This window comes from Osmerus eperlanus, chromosome 19 (assembly GCF_963692335.1).
Source record: "Osmerus eperlanus chromosome 19, fOsmEpe2.1, whole genome shotgun sequence".
NCBI lineage: Eukaryota > Metazoa > Chordata > Actinopteri > Osmeriformes > Osmeridae > Osmerus > Osmerus eperlanus.
The window spans coordinates 11,472,626-11,496,443 of record NC_085036.1 but is presented as its reverse complement, the minus strand read 5'-3'; the positions used below and the strand labels follow the sequence as shown (position 1 = coordinate 11,496,443).

The 23,818-nt window shown below is 42.4% G+C and overlaps 6 protein-coding genes across 11 annotated transcripts; 3 read left to right on the top strand and 3 right to left on the bottom strand.

The window, feature by feature from the left end:
- Positions 1-5: 5 nt before the first annotated feature.
- On the bottom strand, positions 6-5,566 carry LOC134039751 (uncharacterized). The gene is made up of 19 exons (XM_062485799.1): positions 5,290-5,566; positions 5,089-5,138; positions 4,906-4,995; positions 4,674-4,798; positions 4,410-4,553; positions 4,217-4,285; positions 3,900-4,100; positions 3,648-3,744; positions 3,317-3,534; positions 3,035-3,188; positions 2,709-2,917; positions 2,473-2,590; positions 2,066-2,271; positions 1,870-1,987; positions 862-1,031; positions 670-743; positions 396-591; positions 267-315; positions 6-150 (listed from the first exon to the last, which is right to left on the bottom strand). Exons 1-18 carry the CDS (start codon positions 5,310-5,312, stop codon positions 286-288), a joined length of 2,292 nt encoding a protein of 763 aa, XP_062341783.1. The 5' UTR covers positions 5,313-5,566; the 3' UTR covers positions 6-150; positions 267-285.
- A 90-nt stretch (positions 5,567-5,656) lies between these two features.
- On the top strand, positions 5,657-7,981 carry LOC134039753 (mitochondrial fission 1 protein-like). Its single transcript, XM_062485800.1, has 5 exons — positions 5,657-5,801; positions 6,093-6,225; positions 6,413-6,489; positions 6,595-6,700; positions 6,957-7,981. The coding sequence occupies exons 1-5, from the start codon at positions 5,712-5,714 to the stop codon at positions 7,049-7,051; spliced, it is 501 nt and encodes a 166-aa protein (XP_062341784.1). The 5' UTR covers positions 5,657-5,711; the 3' UTR covers positions 7,052-7,981.
- Positions 7,982-11,261: 3,280 nt separating this feature from the next.
- LOC134039492 (claudin-15-like) lies at positions 11,262-15,458 on the top strand. 2 transcript variants are annotated; one of them, XM_062485388.1, is made up of 5 exons: positions 11,262-11,556; positions 13,023-13,187; positions 13,483-13,564; positions 14,095-14,205; positions 14,659-15,458. In XM_062485388.1, exons 1-5 carry the CDS (start codon positions 11,340-11,342, stop codon positions 14,798-14,800), a joined length of 717 nt encoding a protein of 238 aa, XP_062341372.1. In that variant the 5' UTR covers positions 11,262-11,339; the 3' UTR covers positions 14,801-15,458. The 2 variants fall into 2 exon arrangements, with proteins under 2 accessions (XP_062341372.1, XP_062341371.1); XM_062485387.1 differs by lacking the exon at positions 11,262-11,556 and adding an exon at positions 11,928-12,464.
- A 415-nt stretch (positions 15,459-15,873) lies between these two features.
- sat2b (spermidine/spermine N1-acetyltransferase family member 2b) lies at positions 15,874-19,581 on the bottom strand. Of its 2 annotated transcripts, none has more exons than XM_062485212.1 (7): positions 19,444-19,581; positions 17,650-17,741; positions 17,514-17,565; positions 17,327-17,410; positions 16,970-17,071; positions 16,841-16,881; positions 15,874-16,265 (listed from the first exon to the last, which is right to left on the bottom strand). In XM_062485212.1, the coding sequence occupies exons 2-7, from the start codon at positions 17,710-17,712 to the stop codon at positions 16,092-16,094; spliced, it is 516 nt and encodes a 171-aa protein (XP_062341196.1). In that variant the 5' UTR covers positions 17,713-17,741; positions 19,444-19,581; the 3' UTR covers positions 15,874-16,091. The 2 variants fall into 2 exon arrangements, with proteins under 2 accessions (XP_062341196.1, XP_062341194.1); XM_062485210.1 differs by lacking the exon at positions 19,444-19,581 and adding an exon at positions 17,852-17,968.
- Positions 18,146-20,757, top strand: LOC134039379 (uncharacterized). Of its 2 annotated transcripts, XR_009932768.1 has the most exons (4): positions 18,146-18,372; positions 19,113-19,729; positions 19,833-19,975; positions 20,064-20,757. XR_009932768.1 is itself a non-coding variant. In XM_062485206.1 (3 exons), the coding sequence occupies exons 2-3, from the start codon at positions 19,144-19,146 to the stop codon at positions 19,919-19,921; spliced, it is 675 nt and encodes a 224-aa protein (XP_062341190.1). In that variant the 5' UTR covers positions 18,146-18,372; positions 19,113-19,143; the 3' UTR covers positions 19,922-20,757. The 2 variants fall into 2 exon arrangements, 1 of the variants encoding a protein (XP_062341190.1); XM_062485206.1 differs by having other exon boundaries at positions 19,833-20,757.
- Positions 20,340-23,805, bottom strand: LOC134039381 (transmembrane protein 272-like). 3 transcript variants are annotated; one of them, XM_062485208.1, is made up of 5 exons: positions 23,620-23,802; positions 22,132-22,238; positions 21,841-21,891; positions 21,311-21,517; positions 20,340-21,056 (listed from the first exon to the last, which is right to left on the bottom strand). In XM_062485208.1, exons 2-5 carry the CDS (start codon positions 22,193-22,195, stop codon positions 20,854-20,856), a joined length of 525 nt encoding a protein of 174 aa, XP_062341192.1. In that variant the 5' UTR covers positions 22,196-22,238; positions 23,620-23,802; the 3' UTR covers positions 20,340-20,853. The 3 variants fall into 3 exon arrangements, with proteins under 3 accessions (XP_062341192.1, XP_062341191.1, XP_062341193.1); XM_062485207.1 differs by having other exon boundaries at positions 22,132-22,235; positions 23,620-23,801; XM_062485209.1 differs by lacking the exon at positions 21,841-21,891 and having other exon boundaries at positions 22,132-22,235; positions 23,620-23,805.
- Positions 23,806-23,818: the final 13 nt, after the last annotated feature.

The window sequence follows — 23,818 nt, the reverse complement described above, 5'->3', positions numbered from 1 at the left end:
TTATGCAAGTTGGTGTTTTATTGTACTGATATTTTGTGTCAGGTGAAAAAGATGCTGGCCTCTGGGCCAGCACGGTACTCTACAGCAGGGGGGCCCTGCTCAGCTCCCAGGGGCGCACACACGCCCCCTGGAGGACAGGAGGACTTCCAACTGCAGGAAACCCAAAATAGTCAAGCATGTCATAGCATTGAGAATAGTTCATCAGGAGATACTATTAATGTCTATGACTGCTTTATATGATGTGTAAAAGCTGAAATGAAGGATACCTGTTTCAGTTGTCACCTATTAGTTGGAAATATTTGCCTTTTTGTTCCCCTGAAGAAGGAGATTTTTGATTAGAGAGTGCTATCCCTGTTAGTTGTGTGTGTGTGTGTGTGTGTGTGTGTAACTCTCACCCCAGGGTCTCCAGGCCTCACTTCTGATGGAGAGGTGATGCTGAATTCTGAAGGGCTGGAGGCTCTACCCCTGTTGCGGGGAGGGAACAGCCGGGAGCGAGAGGCTCTGCTGGGGGCCCAGGGGGAGACATGCCTGGGGTGGTAGAGGGACATGGAGCGACTGCCATTCAGCGGATAGACACAGCCGAGAGGGACCCTAAGGAAGGAAGTTTATTAAGATGTGCGTTGGACCACTGGAAGAGACGCCGAACAGTGATGAAGACCAAAGTCTCACCTGAAGAGGGGATACGGGACATTTGTGGCGGAGTATCTCACTTCGTTGGTGTATACCACCTGGTCCTCCTCCACCTACGACAGAGTAATACAGGAACAGCATGGGCAACAAGTGGACACGCATACTTTAGTACATCTTTTAACAGAGTCTTCCGACCCTTTGCTTCAGGTCTGAACAGAGCCCGGGACTCACATTTCTGATGGTGCCACAGGAGTCCAGAGAGAAGCTGAAGATGGCCCGTGTCCCGTCCACTTGGACTGGGGTACAGCTGGGGTCCAGTAATGTGGTGAGACTGGGCTCGATGTCCAGGGAGGCCGAGGACAGGTCCACCATCACCACCACTCTGTCGTCGGGCAGACACACTGCGGGGGGGGACATGCCCATCAGAACTACCAGGCGTTAAGAAGCTCTTAACCCTCGTGCTGCCTTCGGGTCACATGACCCAAAGGTTCATAACGAACCATCGTTGTGTTTACCCAATTTTACCCAATACAAAAACAAATTAAAATAATTTTATTTTAACCTTTGCAATGTGGGGGGTCTAAGACAGCCCAACGGTTAAAAGAAAATGCTTCACTTTGTCTTTGTATGTGGTAAATCTGTCGCAATACGACGGTGGGTCACAATGACTGATGGGTCAGAATGACCCGAAGATAACACAAGGGTTAACACTAAGCGCTTCTTAGGAGCGTTCTAAGAGCGTTCTAGAGCGTTCTTAGAACGCTCTTAAGAAGCTCTTAGCGTTAAGAGCTTCTTAACGAATCTGGGAAACCCGGCCATTGTCATTTAGCAGACGCTTTTATCCAGAGCGACTTACAGTAAGTACAGGGACATTGCCCCAAGGAAAGCAGGGTGAAGTGCCTTGCCCAGGGACACAACGTCATATTGTACGGACGGGAATCTAACCTGCAACCTTCTGATTAGTATCCTGATTTCCTAACCGCTCAGCCATCTGACCCCCCTTTAGGTTTAAAATGGCATGGGCATAGTTCAGAAGCAGAACATTTGCCTGCAGACCAAGCAGGTCCCAGGTTCAAATCCTCCCCATATACATCGCTTTGGATAAAAAGACGTCTACAGGTGAATTAATTACAAAGATATTTATGTGAATGGCCCTGTGGACACTGATGTAGTAAAACAGCATGGAGGATGGGGATCTGGGTGACTTGGATGAGGATAGTGAAACCTGGATCTCTTTACCAAGCAGTTCCCTCACAGGAAAGACACATTGCTGGGTGAAGGTGCTCTCCTCTCTGGACGTCTCCTTGTCCTCCACGCTCACCTCCACATTTACAACCAGACCCTGAATACCTAGACCCTGTCGGGATCAGAAGAAGCAGATAAGAGATCACCTAGGAACCAGCTCAAACCCTCCCCTGGTTAGTTCCATTCCCACCTCGTAGGCCATGCCCAGGCCATAGAGAGGGATCTGCAAGGTGGAGTAGTTCTTCAGGGAGATCAGCTCATAGCCCGCCAGCTCCACCAGCTCCTGGTCCAGCCTCCGGCCGCCGATATACAACTCCCACTGGGAGATCATGTTTCCAAGATGCACCAGCAGCCGAACCCCTTTATCCGTACAGTCTCCCTCCACCCGGGGCAGGACTGCAGGACACACGGACAACAGGACATGGTTAGTTGGGACTGGAGAGTAGCAGTATTAGAGTGCATCACTTCCTGTCGCATTGATTTTACGCTGTACCTTCTAGACGCACTATTTATATGTCGCTTTGGATAAAAGCATACATTTAGGAAAAATTATTGAATAAAACGAGAGTTCAGTTGCAGCATCACGAGCCGACTGACCAACATCCTGCAGGTCTGTCTCCACGGTGATGGGGTGGTGGAAGAGCTCTCCATGGGGGGAGAGGATGAAGGTGAAGGCCCCAGTCAGCCTGTAGTTTCTATAACCATTCCCTATATACTAGGAGAGGACAAACAGAGACCAGAGTCAGTAGCAGACAGAGACAGTCCAGAGGACATCACATGGACTATACTATAGACAGTAGGATTTACAGGGATAAAACTGCCTCTGCCCTCACCTTCTGGGACACCAGGGGGTGTGAGAAAGGGATTTGGAGCAGGTAGCCATGGGTGCCATTTGGGAAGGGGACTTCTGAGAGCTTGAAGCCGAGATGTGGCACCTCGTCCCAGGACACAGTCTGCTCCCCGACACTGAGGTAGGAGAAGAAGACATCCGGAGGGAAGGAGCCCACAGCTACGGAGAACACGCGCTCCGCTGCCTTGGTCACTGTAGCATAGCAACAAACACAAACTCCATAACACCTTGGACATCAGAGACAAAACAAGGACGTGAGATGCTGTGGTAGAGGCGTCTCTAACTGGCTGGTGTTGTGAGGAGACTTGCCGTTGATGAGTTGGGGTGTTTGAGGGAGTTGCTTGATTGACAGGGACCTGTAGGAGCGGGAGACTGTCATCGGCCAATGAGCATCCTCCCACTGCTGCATGTAGAACAGATCCAGGAAGTAGGACTGGAAATAATGGCCATCCTGCACATGGCTCTGGGAGGGAGAAGGACACCTTACATTTGATTTATTTTAGTAGAAGATTTTATCCAAAGCTACATACAAACAGAGGGGTTAGGAATGGGGGATAGGTGTCGATGACCATCTACATTCCACCTCTATACCTTGATGTATCCTCCTTCTGCTCCGAATGGAATCCTGATTTCTATGTTCCCCCCCTGTTTCCTAATGATATATCCTCGTTGTCGGGCTGTGCAGTTGCTAACAAGGCGCCCCTCCACGCCCACCCTCAGGCCCCTGTCTCTAAAGGGCGCCCGCACCAGCGGGGACAGTCTGATGGGGACGGTCCACAAAAGGTTTCCTCCATCCATGGTGACCTTTTCTTGAAGAGTGGAGGGGTGAGATTCTCACACATTTCAAAGTTGATGTATTTCGATTTTAACATGGATGAAAATTCAAAATTCATGAAAATCTCCATCCTGACAGGAGACATACTTGTGGTGCAGGCCACGGACGCGTCCACTTGCAGAAGTGCCCACTGGTGTTTATACAGAATGCTAGCGCTCAACACCTCTACCTCAACACCATTCTCCTGAGACGATTAAAAAAGAAGGTTAAAAAGGTATTTGAATAGCCCAACAAGAAAGACACACCAAAACGTATATGGAAAAGGTCAAAAAACAAACAAACAGCTGATTATAACACAACAGTAGAGTATAACCATAGAATATTCAGGAGTAGTAGTACCTGCTGCAGCTTGTAGGAGAGGCGGGAGTCGTAAGCACAGCGCAGGGTGATGCGTGCGTCACTGGCGGTGACGTGGTACCCTAAGAGCTGGGCCGTCTCCACCGGCACCGTTTCCTTCTTGGCGGGGGGGCTCTCCGGCCCGTGGGAGGAGCCGGGCACACGGAACACCACCCGCCACTCGCTCATCCCCTCGTCCAACATCTGGAAGCACACACACACACACACACACACAACAAGGAAGGTTCAACAAACCTGAAGACGCTGTGGAGATCTGGAAGGAAGGAGCCGTGTTGGTGTTCAGGAGAGGGTGACCTCACCTCGGGTGGAAGCGCCATCCACTCCACTCCCTGGTAAGCGGCAGGAGGGCGAAGCTTCCTTACGGAGACCTGACACAACGATCCCAGATCCCAACAAATCCCCTCAGATGAGTCAAGAAAGTAAAGATTTGAGACGTATAATAGAAGAAACTTGACAGAGTCACGGTCATATTTCTCACGGAGCTCTGCTGACCTCCATGTAGTTCTCCTCACAGATGATCTCGCGGGATTTCCACGGGTGCTCCAGCAGGCAGCTAAGCTGTAGAGGGTAGGACCTCTCCTCTCCGTGCTCATCTTGGTGCAGAAACCACACAAGCAGACTGAAGTCTGAATCTTTCTGGAAGACAAACAGAGCTTACAGTTTGCCATATCTATAAATATGTTCCATAACCTATGAGTTTTTGTATTAAGTCTGCAGGAGCCATTAATTTATTCTTCGCCCACAGTTGCTCATCACCTCATTTACTACATAGCACGCCAAGAAAGAGGCTCTGAGGACTAAGTCCCCCTTGGTGTCCAACACCATGGTGAAGCCACATTCTGCAGCCTGTTGTCTGCGCAGTATGTGGCGTCCATCGCTACCTGTCAATCAATTTCGGGTGTTAAAAAAATAATTAAATGGATGACATCTCTCAAAATTATTTTGAGCATAGCTCATCATTTCGTCCTTCAGATTTAACATCACTCACCTTCGACAGCAAATCGGAATTTTGTACCAAGGAAATTTGAGCTGACAGCGACCCAGAAATTACGATCCTGACATTCGGTTCGAAACATCCCTTTCGAAAATGAGGACGTGGTTTAACATTATCAACAGGCTCCAGACTATGCTAGGCAATGTTTTGGTGAACCCATGTTGTCATTTTACTTACCCGGGGGTGCATTGTCAGCTCTGCAAATGTGTAGTAGGCAACACAATATACTGGAATAAAAGGTAAACAAACATTTAAAAACGTTTACTGTACCCTGAAGAACAGTCGTAAATTTTGCACACACCCAAATGTAATTCAGTGAACAACTGATTAATTATATGCAATGCATGAAATATTTTGTCACTCTTTTTGATAGCTTACCACATGTATGTTGTGTCATTCATGATTGAGATTTTTCTCTAAACGGTATTTTTAAACGTTCAAGGTATTTCAGTTTGTAAAATGTAAAAGGACCATCGAATTCTATTTCTTTTTTTCTTCTTCTTGAGATTCCTCATTCATTTGAATCTGGCTCGTTCTCATGTCAGAAGCCGTTTTGATTGGGTGTAGAACACACACCTGTGGACGACCTAGCCCTAATTAGTGTGGCATCAAATCAATTAAGTGCACAGACCCAATCCTTCAGATGGTCTTGCTTCAATAATGATCCAGACAATTATGTAACATTGATAGGAAAGGGAATGTTTATGTTTTATGTATGATTTGTTTTTGTAATACATCGATAAGGCGCTGATACAAGAAGGTCAAGAAGATGATGATGAGTCGTAGGAAGGAAAACGACCATGTTTCCGGTTATGACGCAATATATTATTACTGTATCCGTAAACATGGAGGCTGTTGTTGACGAAGTTGTAACGCCGGAGGATCTTTCGGTGAGTTTATCTCAGTGTCTCTTTATGGGTTGGTCTGAACATCTTTTCGATGCGGAATGATTAATGTGACGAATGTGGGTATTAGATGATGGAGGCTGCATTGTACGAGCATTATCGTGTTGAACTCGTACGGCTAGATAATATAGCTAACTAGTTAGCCTAGCTTTAGCAATGGTTCGTTTACCATTGACTGACACACGTCGCATCGTCTGTCCTCAACATACTGGAATATTGTTGCCTTAATCCAAATGAGTCAATATAGTAGCAATTGACTCTGCATTGTTTTCTCAGAAATTTGAAAAGAAGTATAAAGCCGAGCTAGCCAAGGCGGATGTGACCAAAGATACAAAGTTCGAATATGCATGGTGTCTGATCCGGAGCAAGTCCTCCGGCGACATCAAGAAGGGCATAGTTCTTCTAGACGGTAAATCGAAGTCCTAACAAACGCTATCACCGTATATGATAAGTGCCTACGTGTATGACAAAATCAATCTGGGTTCTGTTTATCGTTGCATGTTGTCTACACAGCAATGGGAACGCAGAGAATAAGAACATTTTAAGACAGATGAACATGAAAGGTGTCATAATTTAATCACAGCTTTTTTGCACAGAGCTGATACACAAAGGAACTAAGGATGACCAGAGGGACTACTTGTTTTACCTGGCAATTGGAAACTACAAACTAAAGGTAATGGGAAGGTATCTCCATGTGTTTTGTGTCTTCATATGATGCCATAATGTGTCTTTTATAAGTGAAGGAACTCCAACTCTATATTTGAATGTCGTCTTTCAGGAGTATGAGAGAGGACTGAAATGCATCCGGATTCTACTGAAGAGTGAACCAGGAAACACTCAAGCTCTGGATCTGGAGACTCTCATTAAGAAGGCGATGAGGAAGGGTGAGCTGAGTATGGGGCTGTGGCATTGATAACACAATCTCATCCCTACTCGCCATATTGTGCCTTTTTTTCACTATAATGACATAGGCGGCAGCTTTTTGTGTTTCTTGTATCTTGACGCAAGCTGAAGCCAACCTTCTGCGCCAGAACAGTCAAACTAAGACTTGTTGTACATTTAATCTCAAAGTGAGCACAATTCATGATGTCCAATTTGATGATGATAATGGATTGTAAATTGTTTTTGTTTTTTTACCAGATGGTTTGGTTGGCATGGCCATTGTCGGAGGAATTGGCCTTGGTGTTGCTGGATTGGCTGGTCTCGTTGGTCTGGTTGTGTCGAAGAAGATCTGAGAGATGTATCGAAGGACTGCCCCATTCTGCAGCCTGCCGTCTACAAAGTCCATATTCAAATGAATACACTATAACAAGTAACAAAAACTTTTTTTGTGTTTTTTTTCCATGTTTATCCTTCACATAAAACTAACCAGAAGTGCGATTACCCTGTATAGAGGGCACAAGTGAAAAGTGGTGATACGTGCTAAAAGTTTTGCCAGGCTTTTGCTTAAGCCAACAATGTATGATGACTGACACATGGTAGCATTCTGTCAGGAGCTGCTAAGTTACTCACTGTCCTCACGTTTTCATTGCCTGTTTTGGGAAGGGGAAAAAAAAGAACCGATTTAGGTCAATGGTCTCCCACCCTATAATAATCCCTCCAACACTACAACATTGTGCACAACTGATTATACTAATTATCTGGTTGACGTGTTTAAATCAGGGTCATGGGTGTATCTAGCCCTATTTTGGGGGGGCTGGAGCCCCCCCCCCAAAAAAAAAGTTTCATTAGCCCCCCCAAAAAAGTATTATAATATTATTATTTTTTTTTTCATATTTTAAATCAAAATGTGTTAATTTCTCTTCCTAAAACCCACTAGAGGACACTATTTAAAACGATATTTTCCAAAATGATGACAGTATTTTACAATTCCAGAATGAGTAAACCCTAAATGGAACCATTTCGACAGTGTTTAAAAAATATAATGGCGTAGTGTATATACATAGCCTGTATACATACACATGTATAAAATGTGTTACTGTTTTGAGTTTAAAATGAAACAATAATGGTCACTAAGTTATTTCATGTTTTATATTGTTTGCATGTTTTTTTGTGACACCATTTTCCTGGTTTATGCTGCCAAAAAAAGTTTGAGTATTATAAATAAGTAATATATAAATAAAATGTAATGTACTTGTAATAAAGAAACTATTAATTCTTTGGAATCTGTAGCAGCACTCATCAATCACAAACATCAAAATCTATTTGGTATTTATAGTTTTCCTCCATCATTACTGAAGTAGATTTTCCAAATCAATTTTACTCTGACAAGCAGAACTGATTGATTACACACCATGAGCCAACGATTCAATCGAAACTCACACTGCAAATACACATCAAATACTCAGGATTGTGCAAATAATCTTTAACACTGTTGACTTATATTGAGGGCAAACACTAACATAAAACTACACACAAAGTGTATGGTTTGTATAACACATACTGGTAAACTAGACCAATACAAGTAGTGCTAAGATACTTCAGTGATGAAGATCTGTTGTTACTATCCTCCTTCTTCTACTGGAAGATTGTATTTATGAAAGAATTAATTTAAAAAAATACAAGTTTGTATCTCATTGACAGTTAATTGAATTCAAGATTTGTATGGTTGATAAAGACTGCATAAAGATCTGGAAGCTTCCTGCCCTACGTGATGTTGACATTGATGACATTTTGAATTGTTGTGCTGTTCTTGAAGACTGAATTGTAAAGAACGTAGTTTAAGATTTTTAATAGTGGTTTTAAATAGTGTGATGTGTCTTATCTTCCAACCCAATAAGGAAAGTCATTCTCCTAAAAGAAAAACATTGAGTGAACATAAGGTGGTACCGTGGTAACAAGTTAATGTACATGAAGAAAAGTCTGGAACGTTAAAAGAACAACATCTTGATTATAAGCCTGGTGCTGGCTGCTGTAGGTCTGCTAAGGATGTGGCTGAATGTGTGGCATCATGTGACCTGGCATCTGCTCAATGGAGACAGTGTATTGGCAGGCAGCACACACGACGCTTCTACCAGAGTGAGTTATTTTTCCAAAACGGAACCTAGCAACCTAGCATAATACTCGTAGCAATGCTACTACCTGCTAGTGTTACTTGTTAGCCTCCTAATTGTAAATTTTGAAGCCATACTATAGCGTTTGTCATATAGTTTTTGTCTATCGGAAAATAGTCGGTTGGAATGTTCAGAATCACACATGTGTGACGGTACTCTGTGGGGCCCGCTTTCGAACGATAACATGTGTGACGCTACTCCTTAACGGGTTAAAAGACCTCCAGCACAACAGGATACCCCTGTCACAAGAAGACAAATGCTGTCCAAGGCTGATACACACTCGTTACAATTCTTGTTCTAAAATACTTTTGTTTAATGTTTAAGCTTGAACTAAGGTTGCCTTAGTTTGAATAGTAAGTCCTGGACTGAAGACACTTGACTAATTAAGAGTTGTTAAAGTGTTAAAGTACATCTTTAACAATTTAGTCAAGACAGAGAAATTTGAAGGATGAATTCAACTAGTTACAGCCAATGAGATGGTACAAATATGGGTCAACAATATGAGGTGGTGGGTTCAAAGCCAATTGAAATACTGTTGATGCTGAAGTTTATCAAACAAAACATTAACAGAAAAAAGCAATAAGACAAATGATTTTTACACCGTGTTTTATTGTACTATTTATCGATTGGAACTTTGTACTGTGTACTGTATCACCCACCATAACTCAGGTATACAGGTCCTGTACATCTGAAAAGTAGCCCATAGTCACATTTCCTCCATATATAAAAACGGGTGCAGCAAGTTTCCCAACAGGTGTCCACAGCCAAATCAGAATGAATCCACATTACATCTTAAGTTCCTTACTAGTGATGTATTGGCCAGCATCTCCCCTTGATGTGGTTAACCTGTGAATATCTGTAAGCTGTTACTATACCTTCAAACACTGCCTGCTCTTTGGTCAATGTATTACTCATGTTCAAAACCCCGCACAGTGACAGATCCATTTCTAAACATCACGACCCATTCCCTCTTAGACAAACATCTTATGTTCATGAAAGAGCAGGTGTTGGAACGAATTCTTTGTCATGCTTCACATTTGTTTGCTGCTAAATCGTTGCAAATCCAGTAGACCTATGAATCACCAATTTCCTGATCTACGTTTCAAATGTATACTCTGCAATAATGCTCTGCATTTACTTTTATTCCTTAATTTAGTTCCTCCATAGACCTGCACCAAAAGCCCAAACTAGATAAGTAAAACAAGACAACATCGAGAACGGATAGTTTTTCTGATATATCTTATCTGTCATAGTGTTTGCACAGGGGCAGTCGTGTCGCCGGTCAGTATTGCGTCCTCTGACTTGTGAAAGCGACCACTACCTATATTAACACTACTTTACCCATATTTTACGCCATCAAAATGCTAATCTTTTATTTTTGGGGTTAACCAAATTCATATAAAATACACAAGAATATATAGTATCCCTTTAGTCTTCATTGGACACAAAACTTAACCTGATGTCGCCAAATGGTTTGTTACACAGGACCATCTGGGAAGTCGTCCATGGAAACTGATTGCAAATTAGGGGAAAACACACTTTGCAGGTGATTGGATAAACCATCTCCTGTCTCTTACAGGTCTTGATTTCTCTAATCCAGCTGAGTTGCAATGTTACACAACACTTTCAATAAATCAACTTTTTATACAAAACTATCCTGAGGTCCCTCGTTGTCTGCCTCTTATACTGTTTAAATAACCTATATTGTGGATAATGACTGTTGTAAGACTATAAAGTAGCCTAGGCAATTTGAATTGCAGAAAGGGATAGGCCACTTGTGTGATCAGTTCTGTTCGATGACAGTAGGCCACAACAATATTTAACAAATTCCGCAATGGGGACAGTAAAGTATTGGCTAAAGAAAGATCTGTGACAATGGGATGAACGCGTCACTGTTTACCACACATTAAAGGATATATCAATTTAATTGCAAAACATAGAGGAAAAATCATTTTCAATCATTATCCTTGAATTTGATGGATTCTTCGTTTCTACACGTCTAGCCTACATCCTTGTAACCTTCGGGTCAAGTAGGGTGGTAATAGTCTAATTTTTTTTTTTTACATGCGGCCTAAGCAAGGTTCAAATAAGTGCGTCCAGGTCGTTTCATTACTCAGGTCATCAGTCATTGTGACCCACTGTCGTATTGCGACAACTTTACCGCATACAAAAACAAAGTGAAGCATTTTCTTTTAACCGTTGGGCTGTCTCAGACCCCACACATTGCAACGGTTAAAATAAAATTATTTGTATTTGTTTTTGTATTGGGTAAAATTGGGTAAACACAACGATGGTTCGTTATGAACCTTTGGGTCATGTGACCCGAAGGCAGCACAAGGGTTAAGTTCAGATAACAGAACTTGAATAGTTGGGGCCGTAAAACAGAGGCTGAGACACCATTTAAGCGCTGGTTTCTGACACTCACTGACACATTTCACACTGAGCTTTGTTCTGAAGAAATCTGCTCCAAATGAATCAGATCGCCGAGGTTTTGGCACTTTCGTTGTGTTTTGTGGGTTGGATAATGGTGGCCATATCACTACAAGATCAGTACTGGAAAGAATCATCCAATGACGGGAGCGTAATCACAACCTCCACTATCTATGAAAATCTCTGGATGTCTTGTGCCAGCGATTCAACCGGGGTATACAACTGTCTTGACTTTCCATCTATGTTTTCTCTGCCTGGTAAGCAATTATTGTTCATAATGTCAAATTATTGAGTATAAGGCAGTAATGATAATAGTGTATTGTAACGATAATATTAACTATTTATTAATAACGTGCTTTAAAAAACAACATGTAGCCTAATCGTGTTTATGCTGTTGTTTGTCAATTTGAGAAACCTGCGCTGGGTGGCTTATCTGCTGACTATGCATTTTCTTGCATTGGAGGCATTGAGGACATAATGTTTCGTTTAAACTTATCATTCACTTGTTGAGCGATAGATATAACGTGATATAAGCCGGTCGTTGTGCTTTATGAACATTATTTCAAAGAGAAGTGATGAATAGATGTAGTTAAATTAATTTCGTTTGCATAGCCTCCTTTGAACTCGTTGCCTTTCGATAAACAATTGAGAAGTCCTTGAAAATATAAGATATGGATGGCAAGCAATCTATAGAAAAAACGAAGAGTGGCACTAAAGTTGCGTCGTGAATCATTGATTTATAAACACACCTTAGCATCCCCAAAGAATGGACACATTTATTCTATAGACGCGCAACCATAGTGAGCCTACAGGAACTCCGCTGTACAGTGTCGTATTTAGAGCCAACTTGTGTAGACTTCGTACATGATACTAGGCTAATTATCGGTCATTGTTTTTAATCAAACCAAACATCAACTATTTAGGCTGGGAAGAAACGAGTGAAGAATTATGAACGGGATTGTCGAAGTTCTAGCGTCTTTTCTTGGTTTTCTGGCCTGGGTGATGGTCGGTGTTGCTCTACCAAACCGATACTGGAGAGTTTCCTCTGTGGATGGAAACATTATCACCACATCAACCATTTATGAAAACCTATGGATATCATGCGCCACCGACTCCACAGGGGTTAGCAACTGCCGTGACTTTCCATCTCTGCTCGCTCTTTCTGGTAGGCATGGTTAGACGATAACGCATATTACAGTTGTCGAGTTGTTGGGCTGTAGAGGTATAGTAACCAGGTCTATTCATGACAACTTTTTAGACGTTTGAACCGTTTTGTGGGATATTTGTGGGAAATTATGTCAACAATGTTTTCAACATCCAAGTCTGGAACTTTGTTCTATATGGTTTAGCTGGATTTTCCTGGGCATGCAAAGGAGAATTAATTGAAACAGGACAAAGCAGATAAGAAATTATAACCTAAGATAACATCGACCCACCAGTGAAAAATGTCAATGACACAGCACACACCCACATTGCTGGCTATTTCTCAAGGACAGGAAGAGCACACCTATCACCTTTCTGTCTATATCATCTGATATTGACCCTTTATTCTGTCTACTGACCCTTTATTGGTAACACTGAGTGTCTAAAACTCAAAACAGAGTCTAAATGGTGAGGACAGGCTGTCTGGCGTACAGTGGACTAACTCACTACTGTAGCAGGGGTGATTTATAGTTTATATTTGTAAGAATATGCAGATTGATTTGTGGTTGTTCCTGTGCAGGATACATACAGGCCTGTAGGGCGTTGATGATCACCTCAATCGTGTTGGGAAGCCTGGGTATCGTGGCGGCCCTGGTGGGAATGCAATGCACCAAAGCAGGAGGAGAGGACTACGTCCTGAAGGGCAGAATCGCTGGTTTGGGGGGCATGCTCTTCCTCCTGCAGGGTAACACCACCTCTCACACACATTTTTTTAACTTGGTAATTGAGACAATCACCTGTAAAAGTAAGTATTCAGTGTTCCAAGAACAATAGTAACAACGTTTTGACCAAATGGCCAATAACTGCCTTTTTGCTTGGGAGAGCACATTTACATTACAGTAGATAGCTAATTTTATGTATTTTGAACAAAAAACAATGATACTACAGTGCAATAATAATATCTCAATTGCTCAACTTACAGACTTTACAAAACAAGTGTGGTTCTCAGTCATGTCCCTTATGCTCTCTACATCCTCCAGGCTTGTGCACCATGATCTCGGTTTCCTGGTATGCCTACAATATTACCCAGGAGTTCTTTGACCCCTTTTATCCAGGGACAAAGTGCGTACATTTAATACATTAAAAACTGTAAGGGAAATTTAATGTGAATTAAATGTTGCCATCAATTTAGGTATAAAAGTTAAAGCCACTCCCCTCCGGCAGAGGGCTGCGGTCCATCAGGACCAATACCACACACCACAAAAACAGTTTCTTCCCATCCGCTACTGGCCTCTTTAACAAAGCCAAGGGCTCACACAGACTTTAATCACTATATGCACAATGACACCTTGCCATATTTGTTACACTATTTGTAGTTTTTGCACTACTTGTATTTTTTGTACTGTTTGTATTTTTTTTATTTTTATATTGTATATTATGGCTTTTTAAAATTATATTTAAATGATATTCAAAAAATTTACATACTTAGCCCCTTAGTATTAGATAGGCTTTTTAACTTTAGTATAGTTAGACCACATATTTAAGATTTAAGATCCCTATATGTTGAATGTATGCACCTTCCTGCCAAAGTAAATTCCTTGTCTGTGCAAACTTTCATGGCGATTAAAACCCTTTCTGATTCTGATGAGCAGGTATGAGATTGGAGAGGGCCTTTACATCGGCTGGTGCTCCGCCACGCTTGCCATCTGTGGAGGGTCGTGCCTGCTGTGTTCATGTAAACTGGGGACACCTGAGGAGAAACTGTGAGTATCCGCACCCCAATGTGGATGGATGGGTTTAGTTCAGATGGTTGAGCTGGTAGAGAATTTTCACTGCAGGTCGCAGGTTCAAATTCCCTGTGAGTCGCTATGGATAAAAACGGCTGCTAAATGAACAGTATTAAGACGTGTTTCCGCCGCGCGTCTACATCCGTGTCGTGCTACATTTACATTTAGTCATTTAGCCAACGCTCTTATCCAGATAGACTTACAGTAAGTACAGGGACATTCTCCCAGAGGCAAGTAGGGTGAAGTGCCTTGCCCAAGGACACAACGTCATTTTTCTCAGCCTAGAATCGAACCAACAACCTTCTGATTAATAGCCCGACTCCCTAACCACTCAGCCATCTGACCCCTTCTGCGGGAGCTAAAGTATGAATATGCCACCTATGATGACAGTATGATGAGCGCTGATTACTATGTCCCCTGGTTTCCTAGGCGGTACACATACCAGCCCCCCACCAGAGGAACAGTGTTCTCAGGGCACTCGGCCCCCCAGCCCCCCACCAGAGGAACAGTGTTCCCAGGGACCTCTGTCTCCCAGACGCCCAGCCAGTATGGCAGGAACGCATACGTGTGAAGGATTAGGGATGGGGCGGAGATCCCTTCCATAGATTGAGATTTGCCAAGAAAAACATTGCAGGTGGATTCGATGAGAAAGCTGGAGTTCCAGCTATGTGGATAATGGACTACCTGCATATGAAGACCCACCTTCTATGTAGAATATGAGTTGACAACTGCCAAATGTCCTCCCATGTGATGTCCGATGCCTCTGATATATATTGTAGTTTGTTATAGATTTGTAGGCAAAGGGTGTGTTATACCATTCACTCTTCATAACTGGGAGTATTTGAACTGCACCCTTGATTGAGGTTGGATAATGTATTTGAATTATAAATAAATTTATGATATAAACATAACATGATTAGTTATGTTGCTGTTTACGCTGAGGGATGTTGTTCACATGACGGTTTATCCTTCCAAAATGTACATATTTTATGTTTTATAAACAGTGTGTTCTTTCCTGGGGATGGTCAGTGTAGGCGAGCTCACATAGGTGTGATTCATTGGTCAGCACACCCATAACAGTGCAGTTTTAATAAGGACCGACAAGCCCAGAATTTCCATGTATGTGTTGGTCTTTACTTTAATGTTGATGGGCTGTACATTTAATCAACTGGTTTTATATTTGAAATGGTTTCCTGTATTTTTCTATTGACAAATAAATATTGTTTGACAACCCGATCTTGTCTCGTGTCTGTGACCTTGGAGGAGTGTAATGTGAGACATGACATTCCAAATATTTCCCACTTCATAAGTACTTTCCCAACACTTTAGCAGCACCTAGTGGTAAATAAACATGACTGTTGTAGTCATTGATGCTCCACCACCACCTCCTGGACTCAACAGCAACCACACTTCTGGAATACGGCTTTTTCTAAGGTTGTCCATCTTAACAGACCTCTCTAAACAAAACCACTGAAACAAACCTACAACTGGATAAATATCATAATAAAACGATTACGATTTATTTGTATCCAAATATATATTTTATTTTTATTTTTTACGAATACATAGCCTATAAAACAAGAGACAGTGTCACGGGAGGCTGTGAAAAACACACTGAGCTTAGTTAGTTAGTTAATGATTTATTGGTAAGAATTGCCCCGAAATTTACAATCATCAACATATACAATACAATACAAAATAACTATTCTGTTAAAAAAAAACACATTAAATTTTGTCGACATGGAGAGAACGCTACAATTAAAAGTTTGTATTCAACAGTTAAAAACAATATTATTGTCGATCACTACTACCAGCTTAGTTATGAAGTCCGACAAGGAGTTTAGCCAGTGCAGGTATCGCATTTATGGAGCGTCTTTGGCCAAGTTGGCCATAGCTTCCTCGTCAAATCGCAGGAAATGCCACCCTTCGTTAGCGGTCAGGTCATGAGCTCCTTTGGCAACATAGAAGTCTAGTGATGGAGTGTTCCAGTCCAGGACGGTCAGCTGCAGTCTGGCACACTGCTTCCCCTTCCCCTCCTGGGAAGTAGATTCACAAGTTTAAAGTTTGTGCTATTTGTAACATTTACATTTAGTCATTTAGCAGACGCTCTTATCCAGAGCGACTTACAGTAGGTACAGGGACATTCCCCCCGAGGCAAGTAGGGTGAAGTGCCTTTCCCAAGGACACAACGTCATTTTGCACGGCCAGGAATCGAACTGGCAACTTTCAGATTACTAGCCCGATTCGCTAACCGCTCAGCCACCTGACTCCCAGCCACCTGACTCCCAACATGTAAGAGGTAGGCCTACATTGGAATTCTTGGATCCACTTGATAGTTTCCTAGCGGCCTAAACTTAGGCTTTATTAAATCCAATGAGTGATTCTTATCAACAATATAAAATCAAATATACTGAATAATGAGTAACCTAAGAACTAAGAATAAAAACAAATAACCTAAGCTTGTAAAGTGACCGTCACACCAGCAGTTAAATGCGGTAACAACATAAGCAGTATTTCCAAACAGACAGGTGAATGATTATCTTCACTAAAGAAGAAGATAGAAGATAGATGATATACAGCGATATTGACTCACATTGGACTATAAACTTACTTTAGCCACTTTGCTCATCAAACCCTTTCCAATGCCTTTTCCTGCATATGGACAGCAGAACATGAGTTTTATGTGTTTTATGAACAGTAACAGTAACAGTACCATAAACCATGACACTGGAATAATTACCTCGGAACTCAGGCATCACATACAGGTCTTCCATGAATACCGACCGTCCTTTCCACGTGCTGTATGTGTAAAAGTACAGGGCGTAGCCAACAACGGTGTGCCCTATGCGCAAATGAACAGAACATAAAACAACTAAAAACGGCAGGACAACTCATTGGATAGGCTTATATAGGCCGCCAATAACTTCCCCTCAGTATACAGATGAAGTTGACCTTCAATCTTGTCACTGAACTGTATGTCAGCACTAGTCGTATAGGCCTACACAATGCAACATTCATTTATGTTTGCTGTATCCTGTAAAATAATATAAACTCATATGTGCATCAATAAAATGAATTATTTAAATATAGATTTAACCGTCTTTAGTCTTATCCTCTTCAGGCACTTCTGCAACCAGGCACTCGAAGAACGAATTGGAAGAAAAGCCATCACGCTCCAACTCTAAAGAAAAAGTAAACACACGGGCAATTGAGGGGGCATGAGAGGACACGCAGCGCATGTAGACCTATATAGATATATCCAATTAGCCAAAAATAAAAATTACCTTTATGGGAGATCTTCACCTGATCCGGCATTTTTTCATAAATTGCCAATTCCTATGTACAGCAAAAGCGTAAGCGTAACAGCAGTAGGCGAGACATAAGCTATCAGAGCAAGATGGTGTCGGAAATGCAACTTACCATTATCATCCTAGATATGTCCTTACAGTCATCCTTTCTTGCAGCGCGTATAGTGAAGTTCATTTTTCGTAGCTTTGCGTTCACAAACGAGGCTGAAATATAAGATAAATTAAAAACGTGTTCGTAAATCTGGGTACGGTGCCCCATAGAGGACAAAAAACAAACAATCATTAACCAGTCCTAGTTCTCTTGTTCAACCCACCTCCGCCATGGGTCCTTAATTAATGAGACAGATATGTTTAAAATACTTGTTAAAATGTTCTTTACATATCAGTGTGCAGGTATTTGTGTGCGGGAACTCAGGACACCTATACTTTAGGATTAGGCTACAGGCCTGTTTATGCATTATACATTTCATTGAGACCGTCGTCAAGTTGCCTACTTATAAACTTTTATTATACAAGGAAAAGACCTGCAATATGTGTTGGACTCTGTTAATGATTGCAAATGAGGCCACTTCCCGTCAAAGTCACGTAGGGATCAGGTAGCCAGACATAACGGTCTGTAAAGTCACTCCCTCTCGTTTTGTTCTCCCGGTGAAGTGGAGTGGCCCTTTCAAATACATCATCCGTTGTTGTGTGAGACGAGTGGACTTGGAAGCAGGTCAATGTGCATGGAAATTTTAAGCTCACAGAAAGTAATTGGTGACTGCTGCATGACTGTAGGCCTTGCTGTTGATTTGTTTCTAAAGCACTGAAAACCGGGTATTGTACGGTCTTTAAAGTAAGTATCGTTAGTCCAGGCGTGGCGAACTACTTTACCCACGTTTGGACTGCCTTACAATGTCATGTTTGAATAATTGTTCACTGTTTGTGCTGAATTATGTTGGGCTAAACTTGATTCCATGTAGGCGTAAGATAAATTGCTTTCCCATACCTAATGTTGTTGCAACAAAGAAAAGTCAATTTACACAATGTTGGCTTCAAATAATTATCTGTCTTGTAAAAAAAAAGGTTTTGTGACTCATTTGGCTTTCAGGATCAGCATTAAGATTTGGAACGATACGGCCTGTTTCGAATTTGAACCGTGCACTTAGGAAAGCGACAAATACTTTGTGGAGCTTTTAGGCTAATACCACCATCTCGTGGAGCGAGTTTTTTTTTTTAGTCCTCAAGTACTTTTTTTCGAAGATATTGTTTCAACCTTTCAAAAAAGAAATGCAAAACTTAAAAAAAACTATAAAAAAAAACAAAGTTCATGCAAACGATGCCCTGAATTCTGTCTAATAATTTTAATTAACTTAACTTTAATAATATAACAACAGAATACCGTAAAGTAAATCATGAAAAATGCAAACACCCAGAAACACCTTATGTGCTTCTGATCTTAACATAAAATCTAAAACGGTGTTCACAAAATGGAAGGCTACACTTTTTGTTATTGCTTTCATAACAACCACCTCTTCATTCTTGGAAGACCATTTAGATTTTTACAACTGTCATGTGTTCCTGACTGTCTGCTAGGCATACTGGTGTTCCAGCCTGGGCCCCAGCCATGTCTCAGGGGCCTCCCTCCCGGCTCATACAGACCCTCAGGAAATCTCCTGCAGTGTTGCGGCGCAGGCTTCGTAAGGGCCGCATCCAAGACCTGTCCCAGGGTGATCCCCTGTTTAAAGTTCACTACTTGGGCACAGCAAAAATCTACTCCCTGGATTTGGAGCAGGCCCAAGGGGCTTTAAGTCAGCTACTCCTACAGGCTCCAGAGAAACTAACCAAGGACCACGCTCTTGTGGTACGCCAGCGCTATGTGGAGGTGAAAGAGATCAGCACAGGCAGGCAGCTGGCCAAGACCCACCTCAGAGATATTGCTTACTGTGCTGCGGACCAGGAGCGTCCAAACGTGTTTGTGTATATATGCAGGCAGCAAGCCCAGCAGCTGCAGTGTAGAGTGTTCTGGTGCAGCAGGTCTGAGAGAGCCAAGGACATCACTGCCTGTCTGGCTCGCTCCTTCCAAAGAGCACTGAAAGACTGGCAAGCAAGGGAGGCCAACCACACGCAGGGGGTGGGATCAGAGAATGGCCTATCAGTGGTCCCGGATCTCCAGCTGAACACGTCGAAGCCGGCAGCAGACCTCAATAAAGGTGAATCTGTGTGGACCCTCAATGGAGGGCTGGTACGGCTGCAGTTCACTACATCCCATTTTGAATAAGAGATTCCAAGTGTTAAATTGTCTCTTTCTTTCAGGTCGCCGGAAGAAGAGGGACATGATCTCTCGGGCAGTGAGGAGAAAGACCAGCCGTGCTGATCACTCACAGTCATCAACTACGGTCTGACACTCAACACAGGTTTTGCAAAGCTTAGCAACCTGCCCATCGGTGGACGCTACGGTAACTATCTGCCCATTTGTTGATGCTGTGGTAACCAGCTGCCCACAGGCACATATTGATTCTATGATGGCAACACGGACTACTCCAGATGACAATCACTCGTGGAGCCATAAACAGGAGCCCTGATCAGAAAACAGCATTTCTTCATGTTCATCCAACTGCCATCGAATGCAATATCTGTAAAAACTAACTTTGTTTTAGTCATCCTTGAAATGTTTTATACAGGCCCAGTTATAAAACATTTCCCAAGCAGGTCTTGTGATGGTGTGTGTGTGTGTGTGTTAGTGTTCAAAACCACATGCTGACATCAGATTCAGCTTCTCCATTTTTAGCTTTTCTAAACAGAAAAAAAAACACATCAAGATCTCACACAGTGTAATTTACTTGGCTGCTGTTTTCACAATCTTGTTTCACCGCAAGATAACACTCAGCACATCCTCAGACAGATAGGCAAGTCATCTACTTAGTTATTTTGTTTTACATCAGCTCAAATTATATACTATTAAGCAATACACAGACTTGCTATTCTGAAACAGCTGTTACATTTGTAAAATGGCATTCCATGATTGAAGTTATGTACAGTAAATTGATGTTTAACAGTGATTAAAGCACACTACTGTTCTGTATATCAGCTTCCATATCAGTACATACTCCCACCACATCCTGCATTTAGGCAGCGTTTCTATACACACAGCAGTCAGGGAACACATATTAGGAATGAAAAAAACGATTCATATTTTGGTTATACAGAACATAATAATCCAGCAGTAACATATATATTATTTTTTTCCTCCAAAATGATTCCATCTCTCAGTCCTCTGTCACTTTAGGATTTGGAGCGGCATCTGAACTCTTAACACGCGTGCCAGAGCAGAGGGTCAGACGTCGTCAGTGGAGGGTCCTGCCCTCCCGCACAGACACATGACGACAAGCACGCAACAGCCCCCTACGAACAGCGCCCCCATAAAGATGTACACCAGCGTGGTGGTCCAGAAAGCAAACATGTAGAGCGTCTTGTCACAGTAAGGAGGCTTTGTTGCGTCATAGTTGGCAGGGTGGATGGAGTAGATCCACACGTTGCCTGTAGGAGGTGGACAGAAGCAAGGAACACATTAAAAGATGCTCCTCACCCAAAAAGTGTCACAAAGAAAACAAAACACAAACCATCCAAGCCATATCCTTCCTCTTACCTGTTATATTTCTATTTATTTATTCATGTTTCACTATTATCAACAGGGAAATACAAATAGTGCATCTAGAAAGTTCAGCGGCAAATCTGAGTTAAATATCTCCATGTTACATCGTCACACTCGAACCGTCCACACTCCTTTTCACCTGCGATAAACCAGCAGAACAGGAAGAGAGAGACAAGGGAGTTCCAGGCAGCACAGAAGCTGCTGAGTGGGCTCTGGCTCCCCTCTTCAGGCTCCTTGGTGCAGGGCAGACAGGACAGCACAGCCAGGGCCGACGCGAAGGCCCCTGAGACCAGCAGGTAGATGGGGATGTAAGGCCCCTGGGGGCAGTTGTTCAGGTAAATCCCACCTGAGGACAAGTGTAAAGTTGATTTGCCGTTAGTAACACTTCATGGGGCAGGTACAGCTAAGGGCTGTACCCTTACTGTACTGCTGTACCTACCCCATTTTTGATCCTCCTCCTCGCGACTTTCCTAGCGGCCTGTCGTAATACCATATGGTTCTAAGTCTTTATTTCAACATACATAATCCTAATCCTATGTGAGCTAACATTCCTGTGAACAATAAATAAAAAATGTGCATACAAACAATCAGGGTTTAACGGTTATGGTGAATTAAAAAAGAAACCTCTATGAATACATGTTTACTGTTTGTCCAAAATATTACACCTACCTATTGCAATCTGGGCGATTGGCATGATTGTCATGAAGAGTTTGGATACAACTGTCAGAACACAGAAGAAGTTTGTTTTGAGAGATCTGGCTCGTGTGAAGATACAACTACAAATGTGTCACTGGTCAAAGCTCCTGGTTCGTGGGTCAATACTGAATATATTTAAGAACTCGAAATGAAAGTAGATGCATCCCATATTACAAACGAAAGAAATCCTACAATGTATGTTCACATGAATTCACTTAGTTCACTTAAGTCCTGTTAGCAATGTGTCTGAAACATGTTACCAACCAAGTGCGGGTGTGCTGAGAGTGGGAGTTTGGCGCATGTTCTGCAGCAGAGTCCTATCCTCCATCTTGAGTGATTCTTACTGGCCTGATGGGGTGTGTGACTGTCTGCTGGACATGTGAGGTGAATTAGAAAGATAGGAAGTGAATTAGACATGTAGGAGGTGATTTAGGAAGACAGTAGATGACTTAGGTAGACATGAGATGATACAGACAGATAGGAGATCATCAGGTAAAGGCAATAGGTGATTTAGAAGGACAGATGATTTAGAAATATGGTTTTAGAAAATACCAGTAGAAAAAACAGTAGCTTGAGCACTTTAGGTCAAGCTACTGCTGGGTTCCGTTGGGTGATACAGGCTAGTGCAGTGAACACACATGAGCAACAGCATAGAAACACAGTAACCTGATTACATAGGGAATCTGAGTATGGCTGACTCTCCACCTCTAAACAGGACAAACAATGCAGCACAGTTCCTTGCTAATACCAGGGTTAGGTCTGAGCTCTGGGGCTTAACCAGGCAGTGCCTGGCTGTGCTCAGCTGCTTAACCCTTGTGTTATCTTCGGGTCGTTCTGACCCATCAGTCATTGTGACCCACCGTCGTATTGCGACAACTTTACCGCATACAAAAACAAAGTGAAGCATTTTCTTTTAACCGTTGGGCTGTCTCAGACCCCCCACATTGCGAAGGTTAAAAGAAAATTATTTGTATTTGTTTTTGTATTGGGTAAAATTGGGTAAACACAACGATGGTTCGTTATGAACCTTTGGGTCATGTGACCCGAAGGCAGCACGAGGGTTAAACAGGTCTGAGAGGCCAGAAAAATCAACGGAACAGGATCAACACATGACAGGGGAGAGTTGTTTTACGTGAGAGTAGCCTACAGTTTAATGAGTCAGTGTCGTCATATGCAACTTGTTGATATGGCATATTATGAGAATGCGATTCTTTTGTTAGATCATCAAATGTAATTGGATATTAAACTTGTACCCCATGCAGCGATCGACTAATATTTCCCCGCTTATGAGACAGAACAGGCTGCTCCTGGTCTGGATTTCAAAATAAGGAAAATGCATATGGATCGGTGTCAAAGCTAGATAACTATCAACTTTAAGATTCACCAACCAATCGCATGATTGACTCATGTCTTGCAGATGCATAGCCTACTAAATGCTATCCAACTGCTATTTTTGCTGATCTTATGTTTGTTCAACGTTGAGATAAACCGCATTGCCAAACCAAAAACGAAGTGTAGGACATCAAAACTCTATTGCAAGTCGGCGTACACTTGTGTGAAAACTTTTCGTAGTCCATATATAGACAGCCTTTCTTATAGTTCAATTGACCACCAACTTAGTTATACTTTATACCAAAGCTTTATCTGATGGCACATACGCCTTAATCTGATGGCACATACAACGCATCAAGCAGGCAAACATTAGCACAACTTCTAAATCATTTCTCTGGGGTAAATGTTTACAAATCTCACCTGGTGTGGTTGTGTTTGTAGCGTCGTCCAAGTTTGCTTAAGACGTGAATTCATGCGACTAGGGGACGACTGACAAAACGAACGAAACGAAAGTTCAAATTCCCTGCGCTTGAGGAAAGGTTTCTATATTTTAAGTGAGAGTCGAAGAAATACTGCGAACTTCCTCTTCCTCTCTTAGGGAGAAAGAAAAAAATCGAGG